General features: G+C 38.1%; 2 protein-coding genes across 2 annotated transcripts in view; both read left to right on the forward strand.

Moving 5' to 3' along the window:
* The window catches only part of ttc28 (tetratricopeptide repeat domain 28), a 218907-nt gene extending 209065 nt beyond the window's left edge, over positions 1-9842 (forward strand). Inside the window, exons 30-35 of the mRNA XM_062434493.1 lie at positions 1730-1806; positions 4063-4086; positions 4471-4600; positions 6277-6384; positions 6505-7168; positions 8377-9842. Coding sequence (XP_062290477.1) covers positions 1730-1806; positions 4063-4086; positions 4471-4600; positions 6277-6384; positions 6505-7168; positions 8377-9475 — 2102 coding nt within the window. The 3' untranslated portion in view covers positions 9476-9842. The remainder of the gene's footprint in view (positions 1-1729; positions 1807-4062; positions 4087-4470; positions 4601-6276; positions 6385-6504; positions 7169-8376) is intronic.
* A 1818-nt stretch (positions 9843-11660) lies between these two features.
* pitpnb (phosphatidylinositol transfer protein, beta) overlaps positions 11661-17374 on the forward strand; it is a 33276-nt gene continuing 27562 nt past the window's right edge. The window contains exon 1 of the mRNA XM_062434996.1: positions 11661-11680. Within this exon, the coding sequence (XP_062290980.1) occupies positions 11661-11680 (20 nt within the window). The remainder of the gene's footprint in view (positions 11681-17374) is intronic.

Below are 17374 nucleotides of genomic sequence, written 5' to 3' on the forward strand. Positions count from 1 at the left end.
ATCCACTAATCTGAAGATCAGCGTTTCAATTCCCGGCTCCTCCAGTCCGCATGTCAAAGTGTCCTTGGGCAAGACACTGAATCCCTAATTGCTCCCGATGGCTGCGCCAATGGTGTGTGAGTGTGTGTGTGATGAGCAGGTTGGCCCCCTGCACGGTAGCTCCTCCATCAGTGTATGAATGTGTGTGTGAATGGTCAAAAAGACTAGAAAAGTGCAATATAAGTACAGTTCATTTAAACTCTCATGTTATAAGTTCACAGCTGAGCTTCTCAAATGCTCCTTTTAATTCTCTGAGGTTGTATTAAAATCTCTGTTGGGTTTGTCCCAACACACACACCTGCAGCTTTGAACACATAAGTTAGTTTTTATGTGTTTGTCCCACATCTTTTTTTTCCCCTTCTTTTTTTGCTTGAATATAATTATTTCTTTCCACATAAAATAAGGACATAAAAAGTGAAAAAATAACCATCAGATAATGAACCCTGCTGTAAAATCCAGCTAGAACCAGCTTCAAACTACAGCTGCTCATTAGCTGGTGTTGCTGGATTTACCTGCTGAGACAGCTTACTCAAACTCAAGCTGGTTTAACTGGTTATGAGCTGGTAGACCAGTTTAGTGTAGCTGTTTCAACATAAGATAAGATTCCTTTATTGTCACTGTACTTTAAATACAATGAGATTACTAGTGTCCATCACAGTGGTATTTTGACATACTACTGCATACGTACACACATACATACATTCAGCAACACACACAATCAATCATGACCTTTTATAAAACTATACAACAAAACAAAACAAAGGCAGGTAAAATAAAACAAAGGCAGGTAAGTAAAAAATGAAGTGCTGTGAGTGCAAGAGTCTGTAAACTATTATATAATGAAGTTCTAAAGTGGTTGAAGAGTCACAGTGTGTGTTTGTTGAGAGTCTGGATGGCTTTGGGAAAGAAACTGTTCAACAACCTCCTCCTCCTCCTCCTCCTCCTCCTCCTCCTCCTCCTTCTCCTCTAAAAGCCCAATGATGGAGGTAAAACAAACAAAACTAAATGTTTGGGACTCCAACAAATTAGGAAATCTTGTTGAGTTGTGGCAGCAGAAGCCATTACCATGACTACCCCAAGAAGAACGATGCTAAGCTTCATTGTTTATCACCAAAGCGGCGCAGGTGGATGATGTATGCTGATGACGTTTTCTTCTATATTAAGTTGCATCATAGCCTACAGTCTACACATATCAAACATGATGTCATAGTCAAGTTTATTAGATTCATGTTGCACAGTGCGGCTTTAATTAAACTTATAAGACTGCTGAAATCTCACAGAGTCCAGAGAGACGCCATTATTTGGTCAGTTTGTGGAGATTAAACAAAAATAACAAAGCTTATGAGCTCAGTTGAGTTGTATTATGGTGTTTTCACGAGCCACAGAACTCCTAATAAATTAATAAAGCTTGTTCCAGTGAGCTGTGATTAGCCTCCACACAGCTGCAGCTTTAATGAGCACTGGGACACTGTTGGCAAGTTATTAGCAATTCATAACAGTGTAGAGACTGAAGTAGAGACTTCACTACTCTCCAAATCACATGTGTGGGTATTTAGACAGAAGCATTATTAGTTAGTTAGATTGTTTTGGTTTTAACGAAGTGAATTAATGTTTTTATTTTCTTTAAACTAATAATCAGGATGCTAAATCTCTGCTTGAAGATCTAATCCGACCTCCTGTGTGTCCGCAGGTTTGACTCCTCCAGCTCTGCAGGCTCTCTGTAAACTGGTCACAGCGTCTGAAGCCGGAGAGCAGCTCATTCATAAGGTACTGATGTGTTGTGTAGTAGTGACTCTGTTGTTCATATCAGTGGTGGAAGAAGTATTCAGATCCTTTATTTAACCCTCCTGTTGTCCTCAGGTCAAGGAAGGACAGGAGGAAGGAAGGAAGGAAGGGAGGAAAGAAGGAAAGAAGGAATGAGGAAGGACAGGAGTAAGGAGGGAGGGAGGGAGGAAAAGAGGAAGGAAGTAAGGAGAGAAGGAAGGGAGGAAGGAAAGGAGGAAGGAATGAGGAAGGAAGGAAGTGAGGAAAGAAGTATGGAAGGAGGAGGGAGCAAAGAAAGAGGGAAGGAGGGGAAGAACGAAGGAAAATTAAAGAAAGAGGGAGGAAGGAAGGAAAGATGGAACAGTCAAAAGAGATGGGGTCAATTTGACCCGGGAGGACAACAGGAGGGTTAAGTAAAAGTACCAATATAGCAATGTTAAGATACTCCATTACAAGTAAAAGTTTAATTTTCAATATCTTACTTAAGTAAAAGTACATAATAAATGGTTTAACACAATATAATATATACATATTTTACATTATTACAACTATGTTTTTACTATATTTTCATTCATTATGTGTTAATACAGCAGCAAACGCTTGTGAGTGTCATTAATAAACACATGAATCTGCTTACAACTACATTATAGTTTGTTATAAACAATTTATTAACGGTTTATAAACTGCTTATGACTTCTAAATAGGGGGAGTTAAAGTCAACTTTTTCTTTAGTTGGACATTTTGAAAGGGGAAATGTCTCTTTGGTGATACTGCTGATAAGCAATACATGTCTAAAGCTACAGATCGAAGCTAGATGCTGTTTTTTTGTTAAAGGGCCACAATCCAAAAAGGTTGGGAAACACTGGTTTAGTCTTTAACAATTTCTTAAATTTCAAAAGCTTGTCATTCAGTTTTTTAATATACAATTTTACAGCTGTCAAATAACTGAAAGTGCAATATTTCCCTCTGAAATGTAGAAAGTAGAATCACATGGAAATACTACAGTAAAGTACCTCAAAATTGTACTTTAGTACAACACTTTTATAAACAAACTTGATTACTTTCCACCACTGCTTCACACCAACATATTCACATCTGAACAGTGCATGTGTGTTGTTGTTTTGGTATGAAATGACCTGAAATAAACGTTTTGCATTGTTTCACCCCAAAAAACAAAAACAAAAAAAAACTAAATTTTTTGCTATGATTTTTTTTTTCATTTCCAGCTGTTTATGACCTTATTATACTGAGAATAATACTAAAAAATGGCAATAACAATAATTAAAAACGTGTATTTATATAGCACTAAAATCAGCAATTAAAAATGCTTGAGGAGCGTTTTGGTAGTTGAGTGGTTATTGTGCATGCCACATAATCCCAGCGTCCATGGTTCGACTCTGGCAAGGGACCTTAGCTGCATGTCATTCCTCTCTCTCTCTCTCTCTCTCTCCTCTCTCTCTCTCTCTCTCTCTCTCTCTCTCTCTCTCTCTCTCTCTCTCTCTCTCTCTCTCTCTCTTTCTCCTCTCCTCTCCCTCTCTCTCTATCCTCTCCTCTCTCTCTTCTCTCTCTCTTCTCTCGTTTCTCCTCTCCTTTCCTCTCTGTCTCTCTCTCTCTCTTCTCTCTCTCTCTCTCTCTCTCACTCCTCTCTCTCTCTCACTCTCTCCCTCTCTCTCTCTTTCTCCTCTCCCCTCTCTCTCTGTCTCTCTCTCTTTCTTTCTCCTCTCCTCTCTCTCTCTCTCTCGTTTTTCTCTCTCTTTCTCCTCTCCTCTCCCTCTCTCTCTCTTCTCTCTCTCCTCTCATCTCTCTCTCATTCTCTCTCTCTCTCTCTCTCTCTCTCTCTCTTTTTCCTCTCCTCTCCCCCCCCCCTCTCTCTCTCTCTATGTCAGCCTCGTTCTATGCCATCTACTGTCAAATTAAGGTAGAAATGCCCCCAAAAAAGTGCTTGAAAAAGGGGCAGACATGAGGCGAACAGTAAGAAATACACGTAGTCACTCAACCTCACACACCTGCACGTGAGCTACATTAGATGGGATTATAAAAAAGCTTCACGATAAAACTCAGCCATTACATCACTCTTTGCAAGTCATGGTTCCCCTTTTTTTTAACAATGTGCATGACCTCCACGGCATGTAGGTATCATCGACATCAGCAAAACCATGCGTCCATCATGCATGACTGGGTTTGCTCTGACTCAAATAAACCTCTAAAGTTCTGTTTCCTCCTTCTCTCTCTCTCTCAAAAAAACCCACCTCACAAAAGGCGGTTAAAAGCATGGTGGGAATGGTAAGTGTTTCATGATGAAATTGCTTGACTGGAGTTCAAAGAAAGTGTAAGACTGATCAGAGTAGGCACAACAACAGAGATAACACCGACGAATTTTCCGCACTTAAGTCTAAATGTTTTATTTGGGGGAGATCTTTGTGATGTCAATGCTACATCAATCTTACTTTAATGAGAATTTCTTACTCAATAGACTCATTAGTTGTACCTTGATATGAAACCTGGAGAATTAATCAGAAGCAGAAAAGAATGAATTATATTTGAATTATATTATCTCCTTTAAAATGTTAACTTCTACACATACTACAGTAGCTGTCCTCTCTTTCTATCTCATCCCTGCCCCTTCCTTTACAATCATCATTATCGCCTCTTTTCCTTCCCCAACAGCTTCATCAAGTGCTGGTGCAGTTGCAGTCGGGCGACAAGGAGCAGGACTTTTCACTGGCTCCCATTCAAGTGTCGATAAGTGTGCAGCTGTGGAGGCTTCCAGGCTGCCACGAGTTCCTGGCTGCACTCGGTGAGTCATCAGCAGCAGCACAGTGAAAGAAAAGATACGGCTGCAGAGTTTCTGTATTTTTTTCCCTCATTGATAACAAATCCGACGTGCAGAGCCGAACGAAGAATGAGCCGATCTACATGCAAGTATTGTGTGTGTATCTAAATGTCTGATATATCTTATTCCACTGTTGTTGTCCAAAAACTGTTAAAAACACATCAGTGAGCCTCACAGCTGCACTGGGTGACATGTTCCTTCATTATGATGGAGCGGTTATTGTAGTTTGTTTAGAAACGGCTCCAAAGACTAAAAGACAGATAACCATAAAGATAAAGATGTGGGCATCCACACTTATGAACTGTAACTTCCTGTAAACAGCGGTGCTAAACACCCGCTGCTGGTTCCAGCTGTGTCTGCAGCTAGTGAAAATAGATACTGATGAGATGTTACTGCTGTATGTTGGACAGAGAGATAAAAAGAAAAGCAGAAGGGTTCACAGGCAGCTGCTGATTCAATGTGTTGATCAGAAGTATTTCAGACACTAGCTGCTGTAATGTTTCAGTATTTACAGACTAAACTGCACCAAACTGATGATTCACGATGTGTAAAAGACGACCAGCTTTTATTAAATGCTATTAGAACACACTTGAAGTCTAAAAGGTTCACTAACTTTGTAGTTTTTGACACAGTATATTAGAGATCAAAATTCCAGCATCACTGTCTAGTTTAGTTTAGATTATTTCAGACATTAAACTCAAATACACATGTATAAATAAAGTAAATAATCATATGTCCTTGTTTTTCTTCATCTCCCTTAGAAATAGTAACAAATCAAAAGGAAAGAAAGAATAGTATTTGCTTATAACAGTAACCCTTTCTACAGTAGTATTTCGAATAGAGCTCAATGTACATAAACATTAACTGTATAATAAAGAGAGACAAAACTATCTAAAGATATCACCTCTGGGTGTCATTCTGCTCTGATTTGAAGTGCGTCAGTCAGTTTCCAGAACACCTGATATATGAAGTTATTGAAGTTTTACTGTAAATATCAGGCTGGATTTTCTCGTGCTGTGTGGTTTATAGGAATGATTTTGATTGGCTGTCACTGTTTCTAGCGTTCATCAAATCGTTCTGAAAGTGATCCAATGATATCATTCAACACTGTCGATGTCGTTATATTTGTGGTTTGAAATTCACCTTCCACTAGTGCTAAAACGACTTTTAAAATGATATAGTCATAGTTATCCTTATAGTTCTTGGTGTTGGCAGCCCTCAGTTACTAATACAAAATTGTCGGGAACCATAATGTATAAATAAATAGACAATACTGGAGTAAAAAGCAGAATATTTTCCTCTGAAATGCAGCGAAGTACAAGTATAAAGTAGCTTAAAAGAGAATAAAGTACCTGAAAAGTGTATTGAAGTTCAGTACTTGAGTAAATGGATGTAGTACATAGTTAATGTCCATCCTTTAACATTAACTGCATTAGTTTTATCAGTTTATTTTGTGTCCTCCTGCTCAGGGACTGCAGATGTAAATGAGCTAATTGGGTACCACACATTTCTTCTCCTTATGTGAGATGAATGTCTTTTGTTCCCAGACAAATAGAGAGAGAGATAGAGACTGAAGTACATCGAAGTTCAATACCTTGAGTAAATGTACGTAGTTAATTAAGCCTCTGTGTCTCTCTCAGGGTTTGACCTGTGCGAGGTGGGTCAGGAGGAAGTGGTGTTGAAAACTGGGAAGCAGGCCAGCAGGCGGACCATGCATTTCGCCCTTCAGTCTCTTCTGGCACTCTTTGGTGAGAATAAAGCATACAAACATTTAAGACTTCTAAACTGAATCTAATCCCTGATGTTTGATATTATTTCTCTCAAATGTCAAACTGAACTCTTCAACTCTCTTTTTTTTTTTTTTTTAGACTCCACAGAGCTTCCCAAACGCCTGAGCATGGACAGCTCTTCCTCTCTGGAGTCTCTCTCATCGTCCCAGTCGGCGTCCCAACCCCAATCTTTACCCCTCTCCTTCAGCTGTTACCCACCTCAGCCCTCCTTCTTACCCCCCGTCTGCCCCGACAACCTCTCCTGCGATGCCATCTCCGTCTACAGCCTCAGCTCCCTCGCCTCCTCTCTCAGCTTCCTGTCCCGGCCCGAGCCCGCGGGAAGTGACATCATCAGCCAGCGGTCGCATCAGCAGGAGCTGGAGAGGCCTCGGGGAGGTGGGGGGGGTCTGTACGCCTCGCACCGGCAATCAGGAGGCCTGTCGAGGCGGCTGACGGGTCACGGAGGAGGGTTAGGAGGAGAGGCGGAGGACGAGGAGTACGAGGGGTATTCCATCATAAGCAGTGAGCCTCTGGGACGAGGAGGAGGAGGAGGAGGAGGAGGAGGAGGAGGAGGATGTGACACGCTGCCTCTACCTGCAGGACACCGCCAAGGCAGAGGTGGTGCAGGGAGAGGATCTGGCAGGGGTCACGGGTATCCGATCACAGTTTCCTCTAAAGGAAGCATCAGCACACCCACGTCTCCGATTAAAGCTCCGCCGCTGCCCCCGAATGTTCCTACCAGCCCCAAACCCAAACAGGAAATGTGAGTTTAAATCTGTATCCTTTAGTCAGGAAGAATTCATTATTGTTATCCTCTCTGAGATGCACTGGAGAGAGGTGGGAAAGTGGGAAGAATTGCTGTAAATTTCCATTTTTATGTTGATAATATGTCTTTTGATATGTGAGGAGTCTTGTCAGTATTGTGCACATTTATTGGGAGTCAGTGCTCGAATTCAACCCTTCACCGTTCACTTGATCATGCTCACTGTAATCTAACACACTTGTACAGTAGATATGTACAAAGCTTTTATGCACATATAGAAATTGTAGCTATAGTGATAATCACCACACAGTCCATTATGTTCAGAACAGAATGAGTTAATGCACATGTTTGTGGCATTTTATTCATATTTTTTCCCTCTTTAAGCATTTTCTATCTAAATATCCTAAGTACATTTACCCAAGTACTGTCCTTAAGTACACATTTTGAGGTACTTGTACTTTTACTGTAGTATTTCCATGTGATGCTACTTTCTACATTTCAGAGGTAAATATTGTACTTTCTACTCCACTAGATTTATTTGACAGCTTTAGTTACTTTTCAGATGCAGATTTGACACAATGGATAATATAACAAGCTTTTAAAATACAACACATTGTTAAAGATGAAACTAAAAAGCAGTGTGTAGGTGGCTCACATTTCAGATGCCTATGAGTTGTTAACAGCTCCACCAAATAGTGATTTTTCCCTCTAAACTTCTCACATGCTTTCATTTCAATAAATGTTCAAATGATCCAATTTTTCAGCAAAATCAAAGATTAGAGAAAAAGTCCAAAAACTGAAAACACATATGCTGGAATCTCAGATGTTACCAGCTTTAAGTGAACAAATATATGAGACTATCTTTATTGTTTCGTTATTGGTCCCGGTTTCCAGGTGGTGCCCCGTATTATTAATACATTTTAATAATTTATCTTTTAATAACCAAACATACTCAAACCAGATACCCAAAAGTGATATTAAAACTTGCAGGACATCCAAACATCATTGTCATTTATTTTGGACACCTGAAGTAACTCTTCCTACTTTGCCTCCTTTTATCTTTTGGCCTTGTTTATTTATTATATTAAGTGTTATAAGTTATAAAAACAACATATCATATATCATAGCATGTACAGTTTGAGCTGATTAGTAATGCCTGTTTTGATATAACCAGACATTAATCTCTTTTATTTCTTCACTTTTTCTAGCTCATCCCCTCAGAGAACCGGCAAAGGGAAGGTTAGCAGCTCTGAGTCGGACCAGTCGAGTACCGAGACGGACAGCACGGTCAAGTCTCAGGAGGAGAGGATGGGTCCTGCGGGTCAGCTGGACCCTCAGGAGCTGGCCCAGAAGATCCTGGAGGAGACGCAGAGCCACATGCAAGCTGTGGAGAGCCTCCAGAAAGCAAACATTAGAGGGAAGACACTGACTCTGAGAGGACCTGAGGGAAGAGAGGAGGCACAAGCCAGAAAACCTTCCCTCTCCACCCCCACAACCCCGACTCTGACGCCCACAGGAGGAGCACGAGGGTTTCAGCCGTCCGAGACCAGCGCGTTCAGCCGACCTCCCAGCAGAGCCAGTCTAAAAGCTTGTTCCTCTCCTCTTTCCGTCCGTAGTCCTCTTTCGCCACTCTCCCCCTCTGTTTCAACACCTCCTCCGACTCGACCCAAACCTCCGTCCCGCTCCTCCTCTCTACAGAAGATCAGCTCGGGCTACAGCAGCCCCGCTCGCTCCTCTCCATCTTTATCTCTCTCTGTGAAGGATTCCCCAGATGTGCACGCGCAGCCCAAACTGAAATACCCTACCTCACCTTACACCGCCCACATCTCGCCCTCCCACTCTCCCGCCGGCAGCGTCCCATCGCCGGCCCTCTCCTACTCCTCCACCGGCTCCGTTTCAGCCTCCTCCAGCCCCGCAAACACCCCCGAACTCCCCCAGTCCAAACACGACAACAAAGTCCAGGCAATCCACAACTTAAAAACCTTCTGGGCCAACGCCGCCCAGAAACACGAGGTGCCCTGCCCCGCCAGTCTGCTCCGAGGCGGGAATAAAAAAATGAGCACGGTTCAGAAAGATGTTTTGGGTTTGCTGAACCTCTCGCCGAGACACGAGCCTGCGAGCAAAGACGTGGAAGCATCCGAGAGTCAGAACACTGGTGACAGACTCAACGTTCACCACCAAAAACTGGAGGCCAAACCTCCTCCTCCATCACCTCCCTCCTCTAAACCTAAAGGCACTAAACTTCACTCTGGGAACGGCTACAAGTTTCTCTCACCTGGACATTTTTTTCCATCTTCTAAATGTTGAGAATTGGGATATTTTAGAGTCATTAGGCCAATCCTCTGTTTGAATTCTCTGTGTTTTTACTATGACAGAAGCTGTCCGTTTTGTCAGCAAAACCACATTGTAGCAATACCTGCTGAATGACGAGGATGAAGGAGGAGTGCTGTTAACGTTTTATTGTAAAGGGATTTTACACTAAAAGTTTTTTGAATGTGATGACTGTGCCTTCTTCTGGAGAGAGCTGGAAGGAGAGAAGAAAAAAGAGCGGAGGGAGCGTCGATCCTCTGGCTTTAAATGTGTTTTTAATGACTGACAAGAGAGCATGTGTCTCGATGCCTCCGTGTACACTGAAAATGAACGTTGACTGAATGCCCGTCACCATTACAGAGGAAAAAAGGGGGGAAGGTTTTTTTTTTCTGTCAACCTAAACGCTCGCTATGTTTGTGTAAGTTGATTAGCTACCTGAATTGGATTTTATTGTGTAATAATTATTGTTAAATGTCTTTACCGATGCTTATTGTTGTCATTTATTTTGTTACGTAAACTGTGTTTTGCAGTCATTATTACACATTTTATAAAGACAAATAAACCAATGAAGAAGTAATGAAACTCTTTTTGATATATATTTTTTTTCTTAACGCAGATTCGATTTGTTTTTTAATAACTTCTTAATGTACAATTTTGCAGCAGACTTCTATTCAGAGATATCTACATTCTCAGTGAATAAAATGTTCCTTTTCTGGTCTTTCTTTCATGATATAAATCAATTCTGAAGCGGAAGAAAAAATTCAGCACACATTCTGTGATCATGAAACTGTGAATCTTAGAATTTAACACATATGAGGAGAAGTAGAGTTTATTTTGCACACTATGTCCTAACAGACTTGTACAGTAGATGTATAGAGAGCTTTTATGTACATGTACAAGTTGTATCTATAGTATATTTGTAGGCACTTGTTTTTCTGTCATGTGATCGTCCACCGGGCCACAGCAGTGGTGGAAAGTAAGTAATTACATTTATTCAAGTACTGTCCTTAAGTACAATTTTGAGGTACTTGTACTTTACTGTAGTATTTCCATGTGATGCTACTTTCTACATTTCAGAGGGAAATATTGTACTTTCTACTCCACAACATTTATTTGACAGCTTTAGTTACTTTTCAGATGAAGATTTGACACAATGAATAATATAACAAGCTTTTAAAATACAACACATTATTAAAGATGAAACTAGTGGTGTCCAACCTTTTTGTCTTTTAACATCTTACAAAAAGCAGTGTGTAGTCTGGCTCACATTTCAGATGTCTATGAGTTGTTAACAGCTCCACCAAATAGTGATTTGTCCCTCTAAACTTCTCACATGGTTTCATTTCAATAAATGATCCAATATTTCAGCAACAATCAAAGATTAGAGAAAAAGTCCAAAAACTGAAAACACATTTGTGTATTAGAACTTAGTTTTATCTTCTTTCCTCTCCCATTAATCATCTCACCACCCCTCACATTTATGTGCTGACCCTTTGGAGGGGCCCCACCCCTAGGTTGGGAACCACTGGACTAAACTAGCTAATTGTATATAAAGTAGTGTAAACTAGCTCCACCTCCAGCAGCTACAACATTAACATGCTGCTCTAACACTGATGCTTCACTATTAATAATCTAATGATGTCATATATAATAATATATCAGTCAGAGGGACCAAACCACTACTTTTACTGTAATACTGCATACTACATCACTCATAATACTGCAGTACTTTTACTGTAATACTGCATACTACATCACTCATAATACTGCAATACTGCATACTAAATCAAGCTCATAATACTTATGTACTTTTACTACATCAAAGTCATAATACTTATGTACTTTTACTGTAATACTTGTACTACATCAAGCTCATAATACTTATGTACTTTTACTGCATCGAGCTCATAGTACTTATGTACTTTTACTGTAATACTTTTACTGCATCAAGCTCATAACACTGATGTACTTTAACTTTTATTAATAGGGTTAGGGTTAGGGTTAGTAATTTTTTACATTTTACATAAATCTGAGTCCTTCCACTGTGATTAGCAGGCAGTGTAGTGATTCAATGGTGTGGACCGCTCAGCCAATCAGATCTCTTCCGGAGGGCGGGACTAACGTGTTGATAATTCTCTCTGGTGTCGCCTCCTACCGCGCAGCCGCAGCCCGAGTGACGAAGATGGTGCTCATCAAGGAATAGTGAGTCTGAAGTCTCTTTTTTAAAACAAAAATCTCTTTTAAATGCATTTATAACCACATTTCCACCCATCCGACACCATATCCCACATTGCTAAAGACTTGTGTATGGAATCGCGGTGTCGTTTGGCTGTATTTCGTCGCGATATAACCCGTAAAAAGCCATGTTTAAGCGGGGTGGATAACGGGACACACCGGTCTTTTTTTAGGCGTTGCTAGCATCGCGAAGCTAACGTTAGCGTCAGGAGCAGCAGCAAGATAATTAGCGTCTTAATGGACAAAAAACGTTACATAAATACAAAAAATACTGCACACACACACATGCAAAAATACAATCTACACATTAAGACACTTAGCAATGATTTGATGCTTTAACATATTGCTATTATTACCGTTTTCGGGCCTGTTATGCGTGTTTTTAAAGAGCCGTAATGTTAAGCTTTGTGACAGATTAAAGGCTAGCAGCGGCTCTGTTAGCTGCTAGCATGACACATTATCCTCACCATCTCTAACACACATTATTTAAGCATTATATAACACATTTATTGCATGTATTTTGAATGCATTACCATAGTGCTAACGCCGAAATTATGGTGAATATAGTGTGTGAATTGTGTTGTTGTTGTTTTGTGGCCCTTGCTTGACTTAGGTGGGTAGCTTCAGGGTTATGAAAGGACTACTTTAACAGGGAGGATAATACTAACTAACTAACTAAGTGTTATTTAATGAGGCTGCAGGTTGCACATACATCTGTGGTCTTTCTTCCACTTTTCCCTTTTTCCTCAGCATGCAGCTAAGTTAACCTGTATCTGCTGTAAATAACGGTACCTGTTGTAAGCAGTGCTGCAAAGTAGCTAAATGCATTTACTTTAATACTGTAGTTAAGGTGCAATTTTGATGTGCTTGTACCTTTACTGTAGTATTTCCATGTGATGCTACTTTCTATATTTCAGAGGGAAATATTGTACTTTCTACTCCACTACATGTATTTGTAGACATTATGTGTTATAATTAACCAAACTACAGCAAATAACATGTGTTCATAATGCAGTGATGAAAAATAACTACATACATTTATTCAAATATTGCAATTAAGTGCAATTTTGAGGTATTTGTTTGATGCTACTTTCTACATCTCAGAGGGAAATATTGTACTTTCTACTCCACTACATTTATTTGACAGCTTTAGTTAATTTTCAGATAAAGATTTGACACAATGGATAATATAACAAGCTTTTATAATACAACACATTGTTAAAGATGAAACCAGTGGTTTCCAACCTTTTGGTCTTTAAACATCTTACAAAAAGCAGTGTGTAGTCTGGCTCACATTTCAGATGTACTTTTACTGTAATACTTTAACTACATCAACTTTCTACATTTCAGAGGGAAATATTGTGCTTTCTACTCCACTACATTCATTTGTAGACATGTGTTATAATTAACCAATAACATCATTATGCTTCACTATTAATAATCTAATGATGTCATATATAATAATATATCAGTCAGAGGGACCAAACCACTACTTTTACTGTAATACTGCATACTACATCACTCATAATACTGCAGTACTTTTACTGTAATACTGCATACTACATCACTCATAATACTGCAGTACTTTTACTGTAATACTGCATACTACATCACTCATAATACTGCAGTACTTTTAGTGTAATACTGCATACTACATCACTCATAATACTGCAGTACTTTTACTGTAATACTACATACTACATCACTCATAATACTGCAGTACTTTTACTGTAATACTTATATAATAATGCTTACATTTTCTTACTTAGTAGGGTTTTTCATGCAGGACTTTTACTTGTAATGGAGGATTTTTACACTGTTTTATTTGTAGTTTTATTTAAGTAAAGGATCTGAGTACTTCATGCATGCTTGTATAGCTGGGATGTGTAGTTAGGTTAAGAAAACCCTCCACCTCTGTGTACATGCAGCAGTTCTTATAACTTAAATCACAGCAAGAAAATCTGTTCAACTGTAGCTGATTTTCAAACAACAACAATGTTTTCATATGAATCGAACACCAGTATAAATATTAATAAAGCTGGTGTGGACAAAGTCAATATCACAAGATTTTTGACCAAATACCTCAATATTGATATTGAGGTAATATTATAGGGAGGACTACTGGTGTATTTACACAATGAGATTTGTGATAAAAGATCATTAATAGTGTGGATTAAAAGACTAAGTGGATTAAAGTGGTAAAAAAAAAGGGATAAATAATAGAAAAAACGGAAGATTGGCATGTTCAGAAAGTGTAATACAGCCTTTAAAAAGACCATATCACATCACAGTATCTGAAATATAAGATGATATCTAATCTCATATCATGGTATCAATATGATATTGATATAAAGCCCAGCTCTTATAAAACCTCAGTCATTTGCATACCTTTTTTAAATTTTATTTGGACTAATAATCCATCCTTCATAAATGTGTTTTCCAGCTCGCTGTAACAGGCACAGTGTGTCTCCACAGCTCAGATATCTATTCATCGCTGTGTTGTATAATTTTCCTGCAATCTGGTCTCATCTCACTCCACAATATAACCAGAAAGCAGACGGACCACATTCTAAATAATCATGTCTTTTATGTCAGTGTAGTCAGGGTTTTTTTTATTGTGGGGGACTTTAACTGCTGCATTAGAAAGTCAGCTTAATATTTTTTTATTTATGTAATTGAATTTGAGGATATAAGAGATTTATAACACTCTTAAGGATTGTATCTGTAGTGAACATTTGTGTTGATCTGTTGTAGTCTCAGAGGCCGTGTGAAGTAGATTTGTGAGAAATTATATGGAAGTTTTGATGTAAACTGTCTATACTTTTATCAGGGGGCCCAGATATGTTTGCTGCAGGGCCCATTTTGGTCCACGAGCGCTGTTTGCCCACCACTGCCATTTCACTTACATGCTCCAACCTCAAAATTCATGACCGCTTTGAATAATTAACAATTAATTCCTTAAAAAGAAGCTTATTAATTTATACAGAAGATAATTTTATGAATGGAAAAGTCTGTTAAATATCCCCAAAATGTTTAATTTACATTTTACAATAAAACACATTTTATTTTTTAAGATTTTCATGCATATTTGTTTGGCATGTGAATGTAAATTATGTAGAAAATGGCCAGTGTGACTGAAGTGAAACAGCTTAACCCTTCTAACCCATACTGTATTATGTAAGAGTTGTTATCTTGTTGTGAAATTCAGTTACGTTCATGACTGATCGACACATTAGGTGTGTGTGTGTGTGTGTGTGTGTGTGTGTGTGTGTGTGTGTGTGTGTGTGTGTGTGTGTGTGTGTGTGTGTGTGTGTGTGTGTGTGTGTGTGTGTGTGTGTGTGTGTGTGTGTGTGTGTGTGTGTGTGTGTGTGTGTGTGTGTGTGTGTTTTCTGATGTAATTCAAAACAGAAACTAATGATAATGAATGACAGTGCAGATTATTCCTGCACTTTTTAATTCATTTTTTTTAGTCTATAAAATTGTGAAAAATGTCCAAAAAGACTTTGAAATTGCTTTTTTCTTCTTCTAACAAATATTAAAACCCCAAATACATGAATTTTACTTCATTTATGTTAACAAAAAGCAGCAAATATCCAGCTCTGTGTGACTAAATGAGTGTTAAAGAACATAAACGGTTCATTAAAGTGATTAAATTAAATACATGATACTGAATATTATAGATGTGAATGACAGTTAGAGATCAAAGTACATTTATATGCATCTCCGCGTTGAACAATCGACTGGGCCACGTGTTCCTGATACAGAACGATCCGTTTCCTTTATCAGCAGTTAATCAATAACTGATTAATCATTAACGTACCTGTCGTTGTAAGAGAGCGGGATCCTTACTATTTTCATTTTAGAAGTATGAGGTTTAAGCACAACTCCAATCAACTCTACACTAAACTTAAATTTAAAGTTAGTCATGGTCACTTTTGATCTTTTTTTTTTTATTATGCTTTTAATGAATGTTCATATACAACAAATAAAACCCAATTAAACTATAATCATAATATTTCACTACCTAAATAACCGTCAGTCTACACTTTAGTCTTAACCTTTCAATATCCTTATTTTTCATACTGTCATCATATCATTTTATGCATCTTGCACATGTAATTATATTTGAAAGAGTCCTCGTTGTTTAACTTCGGTCATTAAGGTTTTCAATTTTCCTCAAGAGCAGAAAGCATCTAAGCCAAAAATAAAAACTTTTGTTTTCTAGAAGGAAAAACAACAGATTTTGATTTATAATCCTTCTGGGAATCTTTTTTTTTTTATGTGAAATTTAAGCTTCTTGACTTTTGGGAAACATTGCCACAGAAAACTTGTCATGACTGTTACAATGAAGATGAAGTAAATGAGTCACTGCTGGTTTTTATGCTGTAATTTCTCATCTTGTGCTGCTGAAATGTGACAAACAGGGAGATAACCACACATGTAGACTTCTTTAGGAGTTGTTTTTTACTTTTTTACTCCATTTATAGCTTAAATTATTCAGAATTTAACACTTGTATTTAAATGTCTATATTTTGCCACGTGTTGCTTTTATATGTCCTATCTTGAAGCATTTTATGTTTTTTAGGTAAGATTAAGGATTAAAAATACATTTAATTATAAAATAAATATAGATAAAACATTTAATTGGTGCAATGTGCTGTAATTTTTTATATTTATTACATTCAGCAAAGTATTTTACAGCTTCAACAATTACCTATAAAATTAACTATTTTTTGTAATTATTTACGCTTCAGCTTCTCAAATGCAAAGATTTGTTGCTTTTCTCTGTTTTAAAAAAAAAAATCAATATACAAAGATTATGTTTTAGGTTTGCAGCTGCTTTTTATTAAATCCAAATTTTAAGCTTAATCTTTTAAAGTACACTGTAATTCTTTATTCTCCTGTTTTCATCTGTACATTTACTCTATTTTTTAGCTTAATTATATTCAGAATTTAACACTTTTAATCACATTTTACTGTCTTTTTTTATTTGCCACGTGTTGCTTTTTATATTCTCTCTTGATGCTTTTTGTTTTTTAAGTAAAGTGCTTATCTTCCTGTTGAAATGTGCTATAGGATTAAATCTGGACTGTAGGAAAATATAAAGCCCATTTTCACTCTGACATTTTAATATTTAAAATTAAATATTTAAACGATTATTGCAGCATTAAAGTATTTTCCATTACTCTTATACACACTCATATTTTAGTTTTAGTGTCTGCTGTTTTTTTAATAACATAATCCCTTATTTATTCCCCTGTGGCTTTTAAATCCATCATATTTGCTTTCAAGTCATTTAAAAAAAAAAAAAAATATTTATAGCCGTTTTTTGTTTGTTTCTGCTCTAAATTCAGCGTGTCTTGCCGCATATTTTCAGCTATCTTCATCAATCAGCGTGTGTGTTTAGGTTATGGGTGGAGGGTTGAATCTGCCAATCTCAGTGAAGGTTTGTTTGGAGGAGGAGGAAGAGGAGGAGGAGGAAGACTGGAAACTCCCTGTATGCTTCTGTAGTGAATCCTCTCATCTCATAATTAAACTGTGATGTCTTTATATGGAGCTGCTGCTGTGTATAATCAAGCCTGAGTATTACTGCAGACTAGTGAGCAGCTGATCCAGGCTGTTTTTAACCTTTTTATTTATTTCACTGCTGTGTGTTGGGTT

Source organism: Scomber scombrus, chromosome 15 (genome assembly GCF_963691925.1).
Source record: "Scomber scombrus chromosome 15, fScoSco1.1, whole genome shotgun sequence".
In the NCBI taxonomy this organism is placed as follows: Eukaryota; Metazoa; Chordata; class Actinopteri; order Scombriformes; family Scombridae; genus Scomber; species Scomber scombrus.